Source organism: Agelaius phoeniceus, chromosome 4, assembly GCF_051311805.1.
Source record: "Agelaius phoeniceus isolate bAgePho1 chromosome 4, bAgePho1.hap1, whole genome shotgun sequence".
NCBI lineage: Eukaryota > Metazoa > Chordata > Aves > Passeriformes > Icteridae > Agelaius > Agelaius phoeniceus.
In genome coordinates this window covers 15,993,378-16,014,411 of record NC_135268.1, presented here as the reverse complement: position 1 = coordinate 16,014,411, position 21,034 = coordinate 15,993,378, and the positions used below count along the sequence as shown (strand labels likewise).

Sequence of the window (21,034 nt, the reverse complement as noted above, 5' to 3'; positions counted from 1 at the left end):
ACAGACAAGTTGTTTCTCAGCATTTCTTCAAGGCAAAATTCATGGTCACAATGAATTAGGAGTTTTAATTCCCACAGCCATCATCTCGTACAGTACTGGCCCTATGGAAAGTGAGTGGGAATGGTCATCAACTCTCACAAGGGCAGATTTCAACCTCCTGATAGATTTACCTCCCCGTTAATTCAAATGGTAAGAAGTTCTTTGGGTTTTTTTTTTTTTAAGGAGCTGTTTTCCCACATCCCAATGAGATAAAAATACATAGTTCTTTACCTTTTTACCCAATCTTCTTCAAGAACTATCAAAATCAAAGTATTTATCCTTTCCTCATAACATCCTTTCCTCAACAACAAAATACCTTATTCTGTTTGTCCAATGAAAATTTTACCTATACATGTCCATTTAATACCATTCAACAATGTCTAAAATGGTTCTACAGCTATTATTATTTAAATACTCAAAAAGGCTTAGTAAGAGAGCTCAGAAAGTCATTAAGTGCAAGATTTTATTCCAGAAAACGCAGAGAAACTGAGGCACCTACTGATGCAGAGCTAAAATTGCTTTATTATAAGTTTTATGATTTATTACAAACACAAAGATGAAAAAAATACATTATTTAAAAAATAAAAAAAAAGAAACCAAGTTAAATATGGGTGGGACCTTCTTATCTAATATTGAAGGAAATCTGGAAGCAGCAAACATTTTACTGGTACATGTACATGAATGGACATCCAAGGGAGCATGCACCTATGGGGAAACACTGACACTGCTCTATCCCTTCTCCTCCTGCCTTAAACATTAAATACAACCCCTTCCTCCAATTCCTGAAAAATTACAAAGGAAAAAACAAGTTGCCAGCAAAGCCTGAGCAGCAAAACCGTTGTCATGAACATTTTTACTTTCAACGTGAGCACAGACTTTTCTGGAATTAATTCAGCACTGGAAAAGCTCATTTACTGCTCAGATAATTTCAGCTCCTATGAACCCTGACATGTGAATAAATGGTCCCCTGAGAACTCTGGTTCAGCTTACCTACATAATGCTGTTTATTTGACCAAAGCTACTTTTTCATCTTACAGTATGAACCATCTTCTCTGGTTACAGGGCTGGGGGCAGGGAGGGTAGAGGGGCTTTTGCTAGAAGGTTATCCATTACTGTTACTAAAGCACTTTCTAAAAATATTGTATTTTTAACATTTACTAGCTATTTATACTCTAGCTGTACATTGTGTTTGAATCTCAATTCAGAATATTTTTCAAGTATGTCATTTACATTTCCTAGAAAGCATATCAACTGTTTGCAAAGCTCATCATGGCTCCCTTAAATGTCTATTTCTGGTATCATAACATACTTCAACTAGTTTGCACTCTAAATTATCAGTGAGACCTTTCTACATATATTTGAAAAAGTCACAGTTTACAAATTAACTTAATTTTATTAGCTGAAAATTCAGCTTTTGGTTTCATTTCTCCATTTTCCTTTATATAATGCATCTAACCCAGAGAGAGGGCAGGCTGCTCAGGCTCACCACGGCAGCATGGAATGAGGATAATATGCAGCTTCCTTGTACTTCCGTGCTAATTCCTGCTATCAGGCTTCAGCCCTGGCTTCTGAACTATGAACCCTGGTGGGTTGGACCTGCCTGCTGGGCTTGGCAAACTCAGAAACTCACAGCAGCCTACAGAGAGAGGCACTCTGCAGAGCATCCAGCACTGACAGAAGCTGCAGAAAAATAAACTGAAGCCCAAATACAGCATCTTCCAATTTCTCGATTTCATTGGTGTCTGTTGGTAGATTTTCAATAGGCTTCCTATCATCCTTTTTTTTTCCTTCCCCTCCTCATTCTGGGATCACAGCCAATCCCCAGCACAGCAGCTGACTTTCCCCAGAACTAACTAGAAATATTCCGATAGACTCTATTTATAGACTCAAAAACTTAGGACTGGAAGCAGCCAACCAAATTTTTCCACTCCTTGTTCCCCTCTGTTATCTATCTATCTATCTATCCTGGGCTAACCTAAATTCCAGCTTCCTGTGTTTCTCAAGGGGGAACCATCCCACCCCCAACAGGTACACCACAGGCACACACACCTCTTACACATCCCAAGGCACCTGTGGAGAGAGCATGCAATGTACTGAGCAGACAAAAATAACAGGAAAACTCTACTTCTATGTCACTCTACAAAGTATTTGGGCTGATCTGCTCTCCTGTCACTAGCACTAGAAATCAAAGCAGAAGAAAAATTAAGATTTCTGCAAGAGATTCTACTGCCTGTACCTCAGACCTGTGCAAACTCATGACACCAACTGGGACACACATGACTCCTTGGTTGACTATTAAAAAAACAATAAATAAGAACTTTTTTTTAGCAGACTTGAACATTGCCTTTATTATTGTATTTTTAAAACACACACACACATATGTATAGCTAATACTTGCAGAAGCCAAGTAAGGTTAGTCTCCATTAGTATAAGTACAGTAAAAATACACAGCAAAAGAAAAACTGTGTCCCAAAGTAGGAAAAATATAGCAGCTGGACATATCGGACATATGATTCTGCAAAATTACCTATTTACAATACTATCAGATCCTGTTCAGCCTTTCATATTGCAGACAATGTACTGAAAGTGTAAGTGTTGAAATAGAAAGGCTAGTGTGCTCTGGAAGCAACACCTGGCAAGTCTGATTTTTACTTAACCTTACAAATGTTGCTAGGAAACCCTACTCAATATTTACTTCAAGTCTTTAAAGAAACAGACTCATTCATACTGAGCTACTGGTGGGAGCACTGGGGACTTGGCGGAGAAGTCCCACTCTAAATTTACCCTTGACATGTCACTTTCCTAATCCACAGACCTGATGCAATACAGAAATATAATTAAGAGTTGGGTATGTAGTTACCTAATGAGACCCGTAACAGCATTGGTATTTCGGACACTGCAAGTAGTGCAACAAAGTTATTTTCCTTGGGTTTATGCAAAATTAAATTTAGAAAAAGCTACAATGTTAATGCAGAGTCTTCTAAAAATGGCACATTATTTTTACATTTTCATGAACAGTGGATAATTTAACAATTTTCACCATCAGCTCTCATGTCTAGTACAGATATATGGTACCTTCAGCTGCCCATATGAAACATCACAAAAAGCCTAGATTGTACCAAAACCAACACATAGGAAACTTGTGTATTTACTGCTGCCTTTCAAACTGAGTCCATGAAATATATCTATAAAAATCAATCAAAGCTATTTCTGGTAATCTTGTACATAATAAGATGCTGAATATTCTTAATTTTTAGTTATGTCAGACAAAAGCATAAGCTTTCCTAGGACCTGGGGCACTATACTGAGCTTCTATCCTCTCACACCAATACCTGCTATTTTCTTTGCTCCTATCATCCTCCTCTTTCCCATTAGATCATATTTCTTATTGCTCTGCATTCCTGATCCCAAGCTCAGTCCTATTTGGTCCTGATTTTTTTTTTTCACTGAGCATGAAAATTGCATTCCCTTGTATTAAATTACTGATTTATGTCACACCAACATCAGTATCACCTCTGAGTTTGGGGCATACTGCGTGATGGAAAAAAGCCAAAACATATCCCAACTAGTAGCAACTCTCCCTATGGAGTCAGACCCAAGCTCCAAGCCTCAAATACCTCAGGCAAAATTTGGAAAGAACTGTCAATGCCCATGCTGCTGGCAGCGGGGCAAAGAAGCTCCCATGAACACCTACTGACCCCTGCAGCTGCCAAAAGCCACGGCTGGGGCTGCCACCCCCTTGTGCCTTGAAGCATTCCAGCTCGGAACAGCAGCTTGGCAGAGGAAGGACCAGGCTTCTATGCAGCAACATGGACCTTGCTACAACCTTTGTAGGACTTTCTTTTAATAAGCACAATATCAGGTGTTTGTGCTGAAGCAAGCAGAACTTGAAGCATCTTGAGATCATGGAAAGGGCTAATACAGGTGGAAGGACATGGAACAATCAGTGGAGGACATGGAGTATCTTGTTTATCACAGAATGGAGGGGATGAAGATAGGAAAAGCATGAAGCTCCTCTTGTGAGCTCAGAGGTCATCTGGACCCTGGTATTACAGTGCTGATTCATTAGAAATTAAAGAGAGGTTTCTAACTCTTTTTTTCCCGTAGCTACCTTAAAAATAGACTTAATGACTCAAAGTCATTTACAACCACTAATACATCACCTAGTCAACTCAGTTAGCCTTATATTAAAATTAATTTACCAGACATCCACAATATCCAATTAGCTGCAAATCAATAGGTTTACTTTACAAGAATTTATTGATCCACAAAGTAGGGTTTTTTCCTGAAATGAAAATTGTAAGTCCTTAAATTAGTTTGTTTAAGTTACAGCTGCTTGTAAATACTTAAGGCAGCTGCCTATAATCAAAACAATTCTGTTTGCCTTTACAGATTAGTCTTATAATAAATATCAGAATATACCTATCTAGCTGAAAAGAAGTGAAATTCACTTAATGAAAAAAAAAAAAAAAAAAAGATACAGCCTATTTGTCATTTCAGTTTCATTTCCTATTTCCAGGATTTAATTCAGCTTTTTTTTAGAATTTCTAGATTGAGGTGAAGGGTGAGTAAGTAGGTACTTTTCTAATTCTGGTCACAACTTATGAACAAACACATCTGCTGAAAACAGTGCCTCTGATTCTTCTGTGCAACAATTTCATCTGCCTGTAACTCTGAATCTTTTCTCAATTACAGATGCCTGAGCTCACAGGTGAAAATACAATTACACACCGGCAGCACTCACATTACAGACATAAAAGGAAATCTATGGAGAGGAATGGTCAGTCCTGAGGATCCACCATCCAGTTATAAGTGTCACAAGGGTTGTGCTTCAGGCCAGCTCCAGTGGGGTCCCATGGACAGAAGCTGAGGCTGGAATGCCCTGGGTACTGCCTGGAGTGCTTTTTCATTCCCTTCTGGCTCAGAAATATCTGATTGCTCCCCCCTCAGCTGCCCAGTGATATGAACCACAGGACAGAAGATGGTGGCAACTGGAAGATTCGCTTCAAAAGCACATTTCTGATCCAAATAAAAATGTAAGCAAAACCTACAAACTCTGTTATTAGCCTTCTGCACCCAGTTAAGTCCTGTTTATGTTAGAAAAGAAATGCAGGACAATTTGCAGAGCCATAATAGATACATTTCAATTCCAGAAATAAAAAAAAAGTAAATCAGCAACTCACTTTTTTTCACTTCTATTTCTATACACATTAGCTCCTCTGAATTTTCTCCCTTTTTAAAATAACATGTCCATCCAAAGGACACTCGTCCTCTTTGCTTCTTCCACCAAATGGGTTTAATATGAAGTGAGTAATCATTCTTTATCTCATTATCTGCATGTGCAGTTTGAAGTTGTCATTACTGCATATTTAATCATTCAAAGTTTTCAATGCCCAATCTCCTTTTATTTACTGTCAAATCTCCAGAAACATAAATTCCAAGCAGTCCCAAGAATCGGAAAGGTTAGTGGGAAACAAATGCAAATCAAATGCATTGTTTCAGTGCAACATTATCTTATGTCATTAGTTGGCAGCAGCCATAAAGCTCTGGACCACTTCCAACATTTACTTCCATACACTGAGCAGAAGCTGACATGTCTAACCCCCCACACTTTGTTCATCTTCCAGCTACTTTACATGGACCCAGATTAAAAATAAGGATTTAAAAATCCTAATTGTATCAACTGGAATCATTCTCTTTTACCACTGTGTATCTGAAGGAAGAGTATGGTAAAGTTGTGCAGGGTTTGTAGAGCTAATTCTGCAGCAATGTGGGTTCATTTGATGGATTTTCCAGCAGGGCAGTCTGCAACAAAGGTTCAATGCAGAATTTCAACAAGCCAGTCATGTTTAGTAACTTTTTCTAATCCTTAAAGATATTTATTGGCCGATATTTGTTTTTAATTATTAACGTTAGAAAGCCTTAGCACTCAAAACTGAACAAAACTAAAATGGAAATAACAAAACAAACCCATGGTGTACGCTAAATCCAAATGAGCGGGCTACAAGCTGGGGGGCAATCCTTAGGAAAAGGGGGAAAATGACCTCCACTGCAGCATCCCTGAGTATTCTCTCCCTGCTGGTCTCAGGGTCCTCAGGGAGCAGCAGGAGTGCAGTGGTCCAGAAGCATGCATCCTCTGGCCAGAAATGACAACGTGTTCAATTTCTACCAAACCATAAAAAATAACAGACCTTGATCCTTAGAAACACCAAACATTAAATTATATTGTCTTCAAGTGGAATTCCTGAGTTTTTCCAGGGAGTTTTCCCATATCCCAGGATCCACACCTGTGCAAGATAGTTGTTTTGTTTCATCTTAATTTATCCAAGTGAGTTTGGAAGTTAACACAGTTATATCTACCAAAGTTGCTCCAAAGCTACCATTAGAGGAAGAGCTTTCTAACCGCTCCAGCATACTGCACTCTCTAGCACAAATCTAATTTAGTTCAAAATAATGAAGCTGACAGCTCAGATAGTCTGCCTGGAAACTGTGCAAATTTCCCACCCACCTTCATTTGCAAGGTCCCTGGCACTCCAGTCTTCAAAAACGCTGAAGTGCATGACAGGTTTCTAGAGACAAGTCTTCAGCAATGCTAAAAGTGAGATCTCCGACCTTTTGGAGAAGCTCATATTTGAACTCATGCCTCCTGAGGGAATAGAAAGGTTGCTCTCATGATGCCTCAACCTTAAGGCACTTCCAGGAGTAATCCCTTTCCTGCTCCTAGTCTGAGGGCAGTGACTTTGATGAAACTTGACTATGAGACCGCGTCCCACCTCCAGCACTGCTCCTGTCAGACGGGAGGCAGTGTTTGAGTGGGGAAAATGGTGAATCACCTGCAAAAGCTGGAGAGGGACTTCTTACAAGGGCACACGGTGATAGGCAATGGGTAATGGCTGTAACTGAAGGAGTTATATTAGGAATACCTAATTTAGATTAGGTATTTGGAAAAAATTCTCTACTTTGAAGGGTGGTGAGGCACTGGCACAGGTTGCCCAGAGCAGCTGTGGATGCCTCATCCCTGGAAGCGTTTAAGGCCAGGCTGGATGGGGCTCTGAGCAGCCTTGTCTAGTTGAAGGTGGGGTTGGAACTTGACGATCTCGGATCTTGCTTCCCAAGCCAACCCACTCTATAACAGCGAGCGGAGTCCCTGCCCCGCTCTCTTCCCTGCAGCAGCACTAAGGGAGAGCTAAAGACACAAACACAATTGATTTCCCAAGGTGAGACGCTGCCAGAGTAAACCGGGGCTGGCCGGTTGTGAAACCGCACTTGCAAAGGGCTGGGGGAGCGCAGGTCTGGCCGAGGACAGGGCGGGTGACGTGAGGCGCTCCCTCCCGGGGCACTCGCACTCGGCTCCTTGCGCAAGCCGCCCGCGGGATGCGGGGCGCGGGATGCGGGGCGCGGGATGCGGGGCCCGCACCATGCACCCTGCTCCCACCAGCCACGCTCAGCACCTGCCCCTTCCCTGCAGCTGGAGGCCTGGAGCTGCCTGAGAGAGGCAAAGCCCGAGTTAAAGTGTATGAAGCAGAGCACTGCCTTGCTCAGAACTGCTCCCATCTCCGCGGGGCACTCCCGAGCCAAGACCGGGACAGCTGCCGTGCGCCATCCTGACCCTCTAAGCCAGGTACAGGAGAGGAGCCGGTGGGCAAAAGAAAGTCAGTACATAGGAATTTCAAACCCAGAAAACAAAGGGGTTTGCAGGACTGCACTATGATCTTAGTACAACACAGGATTCAGAAATGCATTGCCAAAAATTGCTGGCAAGACCCTACAAGTTCTCAGCAAAATCCTGGTGAGGACAAACTACTGAATTCCCCATTCTGCCCTCTGATTAAAAGTTCTCAGACCACTGATAGATTACACTGCCCAAATAAACCTCTAAAATACTGCTTTGTTTTGGAGACTTAAGGTTGAACATGCACCCAAAAAAGGGTCATACACACACAAAAATAAGGAATTAAGATATTCTCCCAAATCCAAAAGATTCAGAAAGCATTATTAAAGATGATATGAAGATTTAATTTCTTTTTTGTTTTTTTGTTTGTTTTTTTTTTTTTTTTCCAAAGACCTAACTGCTATGGAATTGGTTTATAAAGCTGCCACTTTTTGGGGTAACACCTCTCAAAAGCAGATATGCAATGAAAAGCACAATAGAAAAGACTCGTACTCAGCAGAAATTTTAGCCTGAAAGCTCATTCAAAAAAGTTATTTCACCTCCAGATGCAAGTAGAAAGTACTGTTTAGGAGAGAGGATGGAAATGAGCAAAGTGATAGAAAAATTGTCAGAAACATGCAGCAATTAGTCTGAAATTTGCTTTTTAACCTTAGGGCTGTAACTCTTTGATCTATTATTATCACTAACCACAATCAGCAGCATTTCCATGCATCTTAGAAGGAGCATACAAATTCCTATAAGCCATTTTATGTATTATCCACAAATACTGGATTTTGTTCCTGCTCAGAGGTTCTAACCAAAATCTACTTTTATTTTTCTCCTTTTCAAAAAATAGCATTACATATTAACTCCAACTAACCCTACCTCCAAATACGAAATTTAAGCTATCAGCTTATTCATGAAGCCAATATGCAGCTTAGAGATCACAGATTTGGAGAAATTTAATTTAGCAACCAACTAACAAGAAACTCCAATGTAATTGCAGGTGCTTAATTCACTGTTTAAGATAAAAAAATATAATTCAAGTTATTTCGTGATCTACCAGCAGTGTGGGAACTTCTGCTATAATATAACTCAGTAAAGAAATGGCATCTTGCAAAAATATTTATTCACATACTGAATAGATACAAACAATGTTACTTATACTTTTAAGAATCCAGAATGAACAGCATGGATTTGATTTTCTGCACTTTTTCTGTTGTTCTGGGAGATTGGGGTGGGATGGGGCAGCGTTGTTTGATGTGTTTTGAATCTTTCAGCACTGATTTCAGCAAAATAGGGAAAGAGAACCCCCCAGATCACCTCCTTTCCGAAAACACGCTGTTAAGCTCTGATAAACCACATTAATAAACCTCACTGCAAAACAAAACAAAAACAAACCAGAAAAACCCCAACTCCAAACAAGGTCACAAAGCCTCCCATTTAAAGAGACCATTTATTTGAAAACTTTGCCCTGAAAGCAAACCAACCCCCAAGGTTTTTGCAAAATCCCGGGGTCCCTGAAGGGAAAGCCATGGATGCGCAGAAATCCTGTCTGCAAGTCCGAGGAGGGCGTGCCTCCTCCCACACAAGCCCCGCAGAGAGGGGGAGATGCTGCCGCTCCCCTTGCCGGCAGCGGTAGCGGAGCAGGCCGCACTGGGAACTGCTGCCATGGATAAACAGGCACTTCCTGACCTGGGAGCCCTTCCCCTGCAGCCTAAGCCAAAAACGTGTGCCTTCCTCCAAGGTCAGCCTGACTCCTCCAGCAGCAAAGCCGAGGGGGCTGCAGCAGGAGAGGGCTGTGGGAGAGCCCAGCAGACGGTGACCTTCTGCTGCGGGTGACACAAGTAGGGCAGCGAGCAGCCACATCATGCCATGGTCTATTTAGGGTGCATTCAGACGTGCCCAATAACGCTGCGAGAACCTGGTCCACTGCACCCAATGGAAATACTGCTGCTTTTTTCTTCCTCTGCACAGATCTCTCACTCAGAGGAGACTGCAACCGAAGTAATTCATATGCTGAGCACCAGGCACTGTGTAGCAACCAGCTGCATGTGAAAACTGATAAAAGTACTAAACTTAGATGGATTTAATACCTGTTTTTCACACACTCTTTTTAGTTTCCTCGTTGGACCATTTTTATCGCTCTTAGACAGCCATATTTTAAGACACATTTGCCAGAGAACAAGTTATGGTTCTATATTCATCCTTAACTGTGGTATTTTCTGACCTCTGAGATCTTAAATCTTGAATCACATCACCCCATTGTTCTCCAAGAAGTTTTGGTCAGAACAAGTCCATTATTAACTCCATCTCCTACAACTCTGTTCAAAGACTCAATGCATACAATTGAAAAACAGAAAACACCTTAGAACTACGTCCTGAAAATACCAGTGTTGGGATTATGCTGGACAATACATTATTATATATCTACTTTTAGCAGAAAGGTGCACTTGGGATATTTCACAGGCTCCATTCCTTTCCATCCCTTCAGTTTGTTCTCATGTCCATACCGCATCAAACTGCTCACCAAGTTCCACTGTCCTGTTGGTTCTTTGGAGCTTCAAGTGGACTGGATCAGGAACCCAATCTGGCTCTCACATACAACAAGCCCAATGACAGGGCAAAGCTAGAATCAGAGCAGACAAGGCATGGCCCAACAGAGTGTTTTCACCACTGCAAATAATACATTGTTCATCTACAAGTGACACCCAACAGCAGCCACTGCTCCAGCCTGGGATCAGCAGAACACCAATAAGTACCTGGCAATCTGATTCAGCCAGGCAGAGCACTCCACAGCAGGTTGTAGCTCCATTAATGTTAAGTGCTGGTTGAGTAAGGCCAGGTTATTGAACCACAACTTAACAATTTACTCCCTCTGCAGACAACACGAGTACTGCACGAGCACTGAATCTACTGCAGCAATCCCTGTGCTTGCCTGCCTTGCTGCAACACACATCTCCTAAAACAGGACAGGAACATTTTTTTATAGAGTTCATACTTTTCTGTCTTCCAGTCCTCATGAAAATGGACTGATCCATACTGTCAGAATAAAAAAAAAAATGCACAATCAAAATTTCTTCTGCTTGTTATAAAATCTGTGCATTGAAGGTGACCCCACCTTCCTGTTTTTCAGAAAACCATCAAAACAAGATTATCGTAGTCAGATTCCATATCACCAAAAGTGATACAAAAACTAGGCAACAACTATTAGCTACTATCAGAATTAAACATGGCAAACTGATTTCCAACAGCCAAGTACTGCAAAGGTTAGTGGTATCAACCACTAAACATTTTGGAAATACACAACTATATTTACTGCTGCACAAAGAAACAACCAAGCCCCAGATCCTGGCACCCAGCTTGACAACAGCGCTCTTATTTCCCCAGATGGGGAAGATCCACCCAGCTCTGAAACACAATTTTCCATTAATTGGACTTCCCTACGCCACAGCACAGGAGGCAATGGATATATATAATTTTAAGGAAAAATAAGGCATTATTTGCATTCATATTTTAAGGGAAAATACTTTATACAGACTTCGAACTTCTCAATAAAGAGCAGTACAAAAACCCAGCACCCTCACCAAAATAACAACAAAGAAAGCTGTAGAAAGTAAAAAGCTGTTCAATGCATGCTGGTATGCCCAAGGGAACCTTTCAGCCTCCTGGGCTGACATATTAATACAGACTTCTAATTTCTTTAGCGAGAAACAAAGGATATGCAGAGGTCTCAGCTTTGTCAAGACTATACCCAAAGCTGCATTAAAAAAAGACACAAAATTATACAAGAACCTACAAAAACAAGTATACCTTCTCAAATTGAAATAAAGGAAAAATATAGATTTGAGGCTATGATGCATGGTATTAGAGAATCATTTCTGAAAAAGTTTTGCACAGTAAATTTTTGGGAACATAAAAGGGAATACAGTCCTCCCAAGCATGGAGAATATTTTAACAGCACAGTCCTTTTCTCATAAAGTCCGTCAGCAAACAGAGGTCAAGGCCATTCATAAATTCTAAAAATAATATTTACCAGACCTTTATCTTTCTGGCAGGTATAATTCTGATAAGTGACTATTCTAGATAATATTTAACATAAAAGTTTATTTACAAAAATACTTGCAATAGCCTGAAATCAGATTTTAACCAGAATCAATTCAAGCCAGTAAAGGCTACAGGTAAATCTGGATCATGTTGTTGGGTTGCCTTCTGGTTTTGGGTTGGGTGGGATTGCTTTTTTGGGGAGCTTTTTCAAGTAGGGTCTAAGAAATAAATACTGACACATGTGAATGGCTCAGGAACAGATAGGTATAAGTCATCCCTAAAATACTATCAATATCTGATGAAAAATTTATTGAAACACTATTATGGATAAACACATGCAATTCATATTAAAACACTAAACTTTCTGAATAGCACATCAAACTTTGTGAATTCCTCCCACGCTAGATTATGCCAGTGGAATTGCCAGGAAGAAATGACAGTAGGAGGGAGTATCAGCCCTCTGTTTCCACCACAAGCACTGAGAAAAGTAATTACATGTGTGTACATACATGAGTTAATATGGAAATTAGAGGGAAAAGGCACATTTGCACAAGAAGCTTTAGGTAAGAGCTAATGCAGCAGAAAGGTCATTCTCCTCAATTTTTACTGTTGTTTTAAGCAACCATGACATTTTCGTAGGCCATTTGGAAAATCACATAATTGGCACGCTCATGGGGCTTAGGCTAGCACCCCAATTCAGACAAGCACTGATCACCCTATAGTGAAATCTTATCTGGATTCTTTGTGTAGGTTTTCATCAATGACATCACACAATTGCACACACCTTCTTTTTCAAGCCCACTTAGTTATTATTTAGTTTAGAAACCAGTATTTCTTAGAAATGCCATTTGTGGAAGGAGGAATCTATACACACAGCTAGACAAGTATGATTCACCCTTTATTAAAAATTACAAATGTAAAATCTTTCAAAAACAAAGACATGTTCTGCATGCATATTAGCAGAAGAAAAATATTTAAAAGAGAATAAGGCAATTTGGTTTTCCTTAAGAGGCTCTCATTCCCCAAACACCACAATCTGCAATGTTATAAAAAAGTTACTATCAACTAACTTAAAAAGAACCATAGCTGTGCACATCTAATGAAAGTAACTGAAGGAGAAAAAGAGAAATGTTCTAATTGGCAGTGGGTGATTGGCACAGTCAACAAGGTAGTAAGGCATTTTAAATGCCTCAACTATGGTTATTAGACACTACCACTGATTCAAGAAAGGGAACACTCTAATATGATTTTTTTTTAACAGCAATATTCTTAAGATTCATTATAAATATGAAAAGTCAAAGTCATCTTCTTTTGGCCATCCAGTCCTTTTCACCATGTAAGCTGCAAGTCTGAGGCAGTTCAGAAAGGGTATGACATCAGGGTTCAGAAAATAATGCTGCTAAAACAAGACATATTCCATGCTGGTCATCTACTGGCTTTAGAGAACCATGTAGCCTATTTTTTCCCTTCACCTTATTCTTTGCTTGCAGCCATTTATATTGCAAGCCAAAAAAAAAGACCAAGACTTAGACTACCAGAAACTTCAAAATATTGCAAACTTTGAAGGGTTAATCACATGCTGTAAAAGTCTGCAAAATGTGTGATGCCTGATATGACTGGCACATCAGAAAAAAAACCTGGAAATAGCAAGGATCTGGTTTAGATGTAGGGGACAGAGGTGTGATGCTGCTGTTCTGATGACATGAAGGAAGAAGTGTTTTGCAATCCCCATGCTACATGGATATGGGACAGCTGAAACCAACCTTGCTTGGGATGTTGGGTCTGGCATGGCTTTAAACTATGTGTGTTTTATTACAACACCTCAGAGCACTAACTAATTTGAGCATGATTTCCTCTGTTCTAGCTGCATGACAGCACAGAAACGAAGAGAAGAATAATGATCAGTCTGAGGTTCAAGAGCAAGGCTGAGCTTTTACATGTATGACATCTTATGAGATTTTACATGTGTGACATCTTATGTGGAGTCTTTATGACTCGTCTCACCAGCAGACAAATATCTCAGCAGACACCTCTGCACTCAAATCTGCACTGCCAAAAAGATCTCTGCACTAATTTACCTTGAAAATTTTAAGGGATTTACACAGGTCCCTGGCTGCACTGTTGGCATAGAGCCATCACCAGCCAGATTAAGAGCTACATTTAGTTAAATAATGGGGTTGATTCTGAGATTTGAAATGATGACACATGTCCTAATCTGGAGTACAGATCAGGATGCCTGGAGTGTCGCAACCCCGCAGATCTCCATCACCTGAACAAAATTCCACACGTAACAGCTCTGAGCACTAAACGTTTCAGAATACCAGCCCTGCAGAGTGGCAACCACACTCACCTGCAAATCCTACAGAGATACGAGCTTGGAGAACAAAGACAGGAAAGTGCACCCAGCCTCTGTCATCACCAAACCTGATTACATGTACTGATCTAGAGCTACATTGGACTAATGTCAGATCAGGAGACTCCTTTAAAAGCCTTATAACAAACTGTCACTCCAAACACAACTATTGATGGCAACCTTGTTCCTTCCTGCATTATTTCCTTGTTTATTGTCCCTGCAATGGATGACAGCCTTGACTCAGTGCAAGCATTCAGTCACACAAGAGTTCTCATAGCTGGCAGGAGCTACCTGTCCAAGCAACAGTACTCAACTACAAAGGCAGTAAAATATTGGGTCTTTGTATTCAGGCATTCCATCAGTCTTCTGGTGAACTTTTCTCACTATATAAATAATGCAATTTATGAAAATTTCATCAGGTAAAATAACTAAGGAACAGTGACTCCATCTTCCTTAGTCCAAGAAAGTACATTTAAGTCAAGACTGGATGGTAACAAATATCCAGCTACATGCAAAGTTCAGCATGATGGTAGGATACAGCCCTTTCAAACTGAGTATATTAAAAAGTGCATTCTTTTTCGAGACCATATTAGAAATGGCCAAAGAAAAAGTGAAGCATGGCCTACAAAATGACAGAGAGATTGTAGCAGTTCTGGACAGAACTGACAATAATATGAAAAAAGTTTGGTTTTTTTTCTCCTTATAGGTAGATAGGCTGATTTCCCTCCTGAAAAGCACCAGTATTTTAGATATTATGTTTTTCACTGCAACACTATTTTCAGAAATCTGTAGTATCATACAAATATGGAAAACACCACGCATCCTCCTAACCCCACGCCAAGAATAAGGCAGATGCTTCATTCACTGAGGGCAGCTGCATAGCTCGTGATGAGCAAGAAAAACCACTTGAGAAAGGTAAATGCCAATCTGTCACTGGCTATTTGAGCTTTGGCACAAGCCTTTGGTGAGCCTGCTGGGTACATGGGTGTGCTGTGCAACCATTTGAACTCAGGTATGCTGTCAGAGGCGCTTCAGAACGTGTACTATTGACTCTGCAACACTAGATGGTTTAGGAAAGTAGGCATCCCTCACGCAACTCAAGGACACCTGCTTGAAGAAGGTCATGCTTCCACAGATCAGCCAAGAAAGCCAAATTCAGATGACACTTGCTCATTTCTCTTTCCACCAAAAGTGAGGGGATCAGTTTATCCATTTCTCCCTTTCAAATGCATCAAGTTTTAACAGCTCTCCTCCTTCTGGAGGCATTTTTCTATATATATAAACCAAATGTTCCTACAGATAAAATACAGAAATAATATGTTGCCACAGGCTTGCAACGTTGTTTTTTAAACTTAACCAGTTAAAGTCCAGTGCAAACACAGAACCATGCTTCTTCACAAAAACAGATTCCTGACACTACCATTTTCTTATCCTCATCTCAACATTTCATCTGAGGTACAACACATTCAAGCATTAGCTAAGAAAAAAATAACCATTATAGGACACAAGAGAGCAATTTTACTAAGCTCTCATTATAGGAAAAACAACATTTGTAGTAGTAAGAGCTCATAAACATACTAAAGCCATACCTTCAAACCTAATAACAACAGAATACAATATGTTCTTCTTAAATATTAAAGCCAGCACTTTGCTTTCATTAAAGGCAGAGTAAAATACAGCAAGATAACCACAAATCTAATAATAATGGAGATTCAAACAAAGAATTACGCATCAGACTGAGAAATACCACCCTGGTCCTCATTTTAATTCACGCCTTGTTTGTTTAGTGCAGGGGAAGAAAGAAAAAAAAATGAGAATAAAAAAGAAAAGAAAAGTAGCAATTTGCCAGCTCACCTGGACACATTTTCTGGAATGTACTCTAGAACTGGATACCCATCACTTCTTCTGGATGCCAACTCCGAATGTGACTTCCAGGTCTCCACGAGCGTGCTGACAGCAGGGAAGGAGCTCAAGTGCTGAAATGTCTGCTCTCGAGCAACCGGCCGCGACAAGGATATCGTGCCCTGGGCACCGATCCTGTAGTGAAATGACTGTCCACCTGAATTTACCCCCACAATGGCAGAGGATGGTATACTGTTCTCTTGGTAATAGCTGCCATCATCAGGCTCCTGCTTAATCCCCACACGTAGGCCTGGATTTGGAAAACCGCTACCTTCACAATTTCCATCAAATGAAGAAACAGGTGGTCCTAAAATCCCAGAAAGAGAGTAATAGTCTTTGTCATCCATAAAAGAAAAATACGAGCCATCTGTAAATGGGAAAGGATTTACTGTTTGATTCCCTTTAAAGGAGGCACCAGAACAAGGATGTTTGGCCGACTCTTGCTTCACTGGTACTGGAAAGGGGGAATCTGAGTTTATTTTGCTGCTGCTGCTGTCACCGATGCAGGCGCTGCCAAAGGACCCGTCTGGCTCGGGCTTTATGAACTGAACAAGGTTCATCTGGCTGTTGTTGGAGATGGCGTTCTCCATTTCCTCCATCTTAGGAAACGTGAGTTCTTGAGCACCCTTGTCTTTTGTTTCTGGACTGGGAACGGTGTCTTGGCTTCTGCTAGGCCCCACTGGCGTGCCGGAAGGCGGGAACCCTATGGAGCTGTTAACGGGGCTACAGATGGATGATCCCACAGTGCTAACCGCTGGACTAGAGCGCGTGGACCTGTTATTGGCATTGGAAGGGCTGGCAATGGAGCTCCTGGAGTTCAGGTTTGCAGGACTGGACACAGAAGATCGCATAGTGATATTGTTGGGACTCGAGACGGGAGATTTCACGCTGCAGTGGCTGGGAGGGCTGGAGATCGGCGACTTCATGCTACTGATAGGGCTGGAAAGTGGAGAGCCGACGTTGCTGACGTGCGCGGGGCTGTGCAACATGGAGCCCCGGCTCTCAACGTTGGGCGAGCGCGACAGAGGGGTGCCCTGCCCCATGGGGCTGTGCATGGCAAAGTTCCCAAAGCCAGCGGTAGTTGAGGACATGGAGTTAACTCCTGCAGGACTGCACACTGAAGAGGCCATGTTCTGAGGGCTGCAGCCTGAGGGGCTTTTCTCTTGACACATGATGGGGCTTTTGACAATCGTGTGCATGGCACCGCCGTTCACAGCGCTCCCAGAGTCCGACATCAAAGACCTCAAGGGCCTGCTGGCGCTGTGGAGGGGAGAGGAGCAATGGCCGTTCTCCTTGTACAGCTTCACCAGCTGTTCCACATTCTGGTAGATCTTTCCTGGGCTCCCCTGGTTCTGCTGATCGTAGTGGTAATCGGCGTCCCGTATCGAATCCATATATAAACCCATGGATTCAGCCACCGTTGCCGACAGCTCCTTGGACTCTGTTTCGGTTTTGATGTCAGAGCGCAGGAGACCAGGCTGGCTGTTGTCTTGCTGCAGGCAGGAGAGTAGCTCAGGTTTTTCTTTGCCGTTTCCTTGAGCACTGCTGTTTGCGAAAGTGCCGGCGGCGCAGCTGACGTTTACAATCTCCATGTAGTTACTGTCATCAGTCTGCTCTCCAGCACCTATGGAAGAATACTCCACAGACTGAGAAACTTGACCCCACCGTCTCTCCATATCTAAGCCTTCTGGGTAGCTGTGGTATCCTTTTGTCTCCATAACTAGCAAAGACATATATAAAAAAGTAAAATTAATGACAGGACAGTGTGACTTCCTAAGGAAATTTCCTAACTTCCTAAGGAAACAAGGCGTATCCGCTTTCTCTGTCTATCCTCCTCTCTGTCTCTGTCTGCCAGTCCCATTTCCCTGCCCCATCCATCATCTCTCAACCATTTGTCCAATTTCAATCAAACCGAGGGAAAGGTCTCATGGATATGACAGCCCTATGGGCTCAGGGAGAAAACAGCTCAGCAGTTAGGGAACACCCAAATTATTGCTCCCAGCCCTGCCCCAAAAGGAACGGCTTGGCAATGTCAGCACACCGCCCACCCTCGCTGGCCATAGCCCCATGGTCAGAGCCAGCTGTACCAGGGGCTGTCCCTCACCTAAAAAAGGGAAAGGGGAGTAAGGAAGGAGGGGATCCAGAGAGGTCCTGAAAGGACATGCTGGTGGCAGGCAGGATGAAAACCCTGTGGAAATTGCTCATTACAGAGCTTGGAGGAGCTCTGCAAGGACCTTCCACTGCCATGTTAGAGGGACAACAAAGCAAGGAAGACTGCTGTTTTAAAGGGATTTCTCTTCATCATCCTCACCATTCAGCCTAACTCAGGATGCTTTAGAAGGAACCAGTGGTTCTGAGGGGCTGGGAGCTGACTCGCCCCTTCCCAACTACACAAACTTCTTGTACAACCTCCCAAAGAGACAGGAAGGTGTGGGGAGACAAGTAGGACAGCAGATCAGTAGGAAACATTTCTGCCACAGAGGAAGGGGATCAGACTAGGTGGGAATGCATGGCTGTTAAATGGATCCATGACTCTGCCAATTCTGCAAACTTCCATGGCAGCCAGCAAGAGCAATATATAAAGAAAAGTAAATCTTGTTCTAAAATGGACCCTTAAAAAACCCCTCTCATCCCACATGTCACTTTCTCGATGTAAGGAGCAAAATGCATGACCCAGTCTCTAATAATCTGAAAATCACATATAAGTAACAACAATTTCTTACTTTTTAAGGATTTGGCTCGTAGTATCATTAGAACTGCAGAAACTCAAGTGCCAACAGTTACAATATCAATATTATGCAAATATTTTTTTCCTTTCAGAATGTATTCATTTTCCAATATTAATTTAGTGTTCTACCCCTTTACTTAACGTTTCTTAGCTAAGCTATTTTGAGCAAAATAATAAAAAGAAAACAAAAAAACGTAAACTGAATGACTTGAATACTTCTTTGCCCTTACTTAACTGGAACTATAACCCAATGCTTACATTTCCCTCAAGCACAAATTTTATTAGAACCCAGAATTATGTCTCACATCATCATGTACATTAAATCACATTCCTATAGTATAAAATTTTCAGACAGAAGTGCCTAATTCCACATAAAGTCACTCCCAGATAATCACCTACCCCTGATTTAAGTGCTGAGCAAGCCTAAATCCTAGAGAAATCAATTGCAGCTGTGAGTGACCCGCATTTCTGAAAACCAGGAAACTTAGTTAAGGCTTAAAATTAGGATGTAAGTTAATTTTAACTCTCAGAAACACCAGCAGAACCACTGCATGCCAGGAAATCTCTGTTGCAGGCCTAACATTACACCAGTGTTTGAGCATTGTAGGGACTTCTCCCACAGCAGTAAAATTCGAACTTCACATACAATCAATAGCCGAGCATACTCTGAAACTTCCGCGAATAAAAATCTGAGTCACACAAAGGAAAAGAAAGTAGAAAATGCCCTGATCCTACACTTGCAAAGGCTGGTAAATATATCCGAGAGGATCAAAAAGCAGCAGAGATTATTTGTGGCCTAATACAAGTTCAGTTTAAAACGAGAGCTATAAATTAGGGAGAGTGCAGCAGCAAACATAATTTCTGCAAGTGATGGTTTCTGTCCCCTCCAAGTGCCTTGGTGGATACCAGAAACAAATTAAAAATCTCAGGGGTTACTGGTAGCATTAGGGTTTGGTTTTGTTCTTCTAGGCAGAACTTACTACAACTTTACTAGCACGGAATCCACACTTCACCGACTGCACACACATGCCTTTTTACTAACTTTCACTAAACAAATCCGACTGGGGGCTACAACATCCACGGACACCCACAGCTAAAGCTCAGCACTGTTACATACTGGAACCAAGATCATCTCTATCTGACACTTTACAAAAGCAGGAGACATTGTGTGCACAGTAGCTTATCCCAGACTCCCTCTCCAAAGAACTACGGAGACACTGCTAGTTGTATATTTCACCCCAAACATATCGACAAACACAGCCCTCCGCAGCACAAATCTCCGATCAATTAGGCATGAAACTAGTCTCGCAGCAACAGCCAAATAAAAAATCAAATGGTACCTGGTATCCCTGCAACCAAAAGGTCACCTAGATACGGGGAAATCTGAAGTAAGCCCAGTTTCACCAAAAAAAAAAAAAAATAAACTGGTGGTTCAAGCGGCCACCCACTTCTTAATTCTCGGTGTTTGTAAACCAAATTTCCTTAAAGTTTCACTGTCTGACAGCCACCCCGCTGACACAAGACTGCCCAGGGGACCTGAATTTCGTGGCTGGGCCGTGGTTTTCCCCCCTTTCTCCCGGGTACGGGAGCAGCACGGGCAGCCCCGGCACCGGCGCTGCCCCGGCACGGCCGCCCACGGACCCGAGCGGAGCCGGGCGCGGGTCCCCCCCGTCCCCGCGCGTTAACATCCACGCAGACAGCGCGCACGCCGATTTCCCCATTTACCCTACGCTGCGAGGAGCATCGCCGCAGCTCCCAGGGAGCAGCCGCCGCTTTGCACCCCGGTACCCCACGCCAGCCTGCCTTCCCGCAGGTGCAGTCCGGCTTGTCACGCGTGGGGGGGCCCGGCAGTGCCCGGAAGCTCGCTCCCTCCCTTCCCTCCCTCCCAGGAGCCCGCGGGGGAGGGGGGATCCACAGCCCAGACCCGCTTTCGGCCCCCTCCCGCCGCCCGCCCCCCGAGCGATGCAGAAAAGCGCTTCTTCCCGTGCAAACGCCGCTCCCCACCCTTCACGGCGGGCCCCGCTGCCGAGCGCCCCGGCTGCCTCCCGCCGCGCCCCGCCAGCAGCACCTCCCGCCGCGGTGCGGGGCGCGGAGCGGTGCCCCCGGCCCGGCCCGGCCCCGGTACCTGTTGCGGCGGGGCGAGCCCGAGCCCCGCGGCGCGGAGCGGAGCGCAGGGCGGCGCGGAGCGGCAGGGCGGGCGGCGCGGCTCCCCCGCCCCTCCCCCGCCTGCCCGCCCGCCCGAGGCGCGCCGCGCCGCCCGGTGACACGGAGCGGCACCCGGGAGGGGACGGGAAAAGGTGCCAAGTCCTTTAAA

The 21,034-nt window shown here is 43.0% G+C and overlaps 1 protein-coding gene across 4 annotated transcripts in view; it reads right to left on the bottom strand.

Moving 5' to 3' along the window:
* NR3C2 (nuclear receptor subfamily 3 group C member 2) overlaps positions 1–21,034 on the bottom strand; it is a 190,118-nt gene that overhangs the window by 167,503 nt on the left and 1,581 nt on the right. The window contains exons 1-2 of one of the 4 annotated variants that reach the window (XM_077176960.1): positions 20,846–21,007; positions 15,945–17,712 (exon numbers count right to left, since the gene is read on the bottom strand). In XM_077176960.1, coding sequence (XP_077033075.1) covers positions 15,945–17,710 — 1,766 coding nt within the window. In that variant the 5' untranslated portion in view covers positions 17,711–17,712; positions 20,846–21,007. Of the gene's footprint in view, positions 1–15,944; positions 17,726–20,445; positions 20,565–20,845; positions 21,008–21,034 lie in introns of those variants that run through there. The other 3 variants (XM_077176959.1, XM_054633356.2, XM_054633355.2) reach the window with 3 other exon arrangements.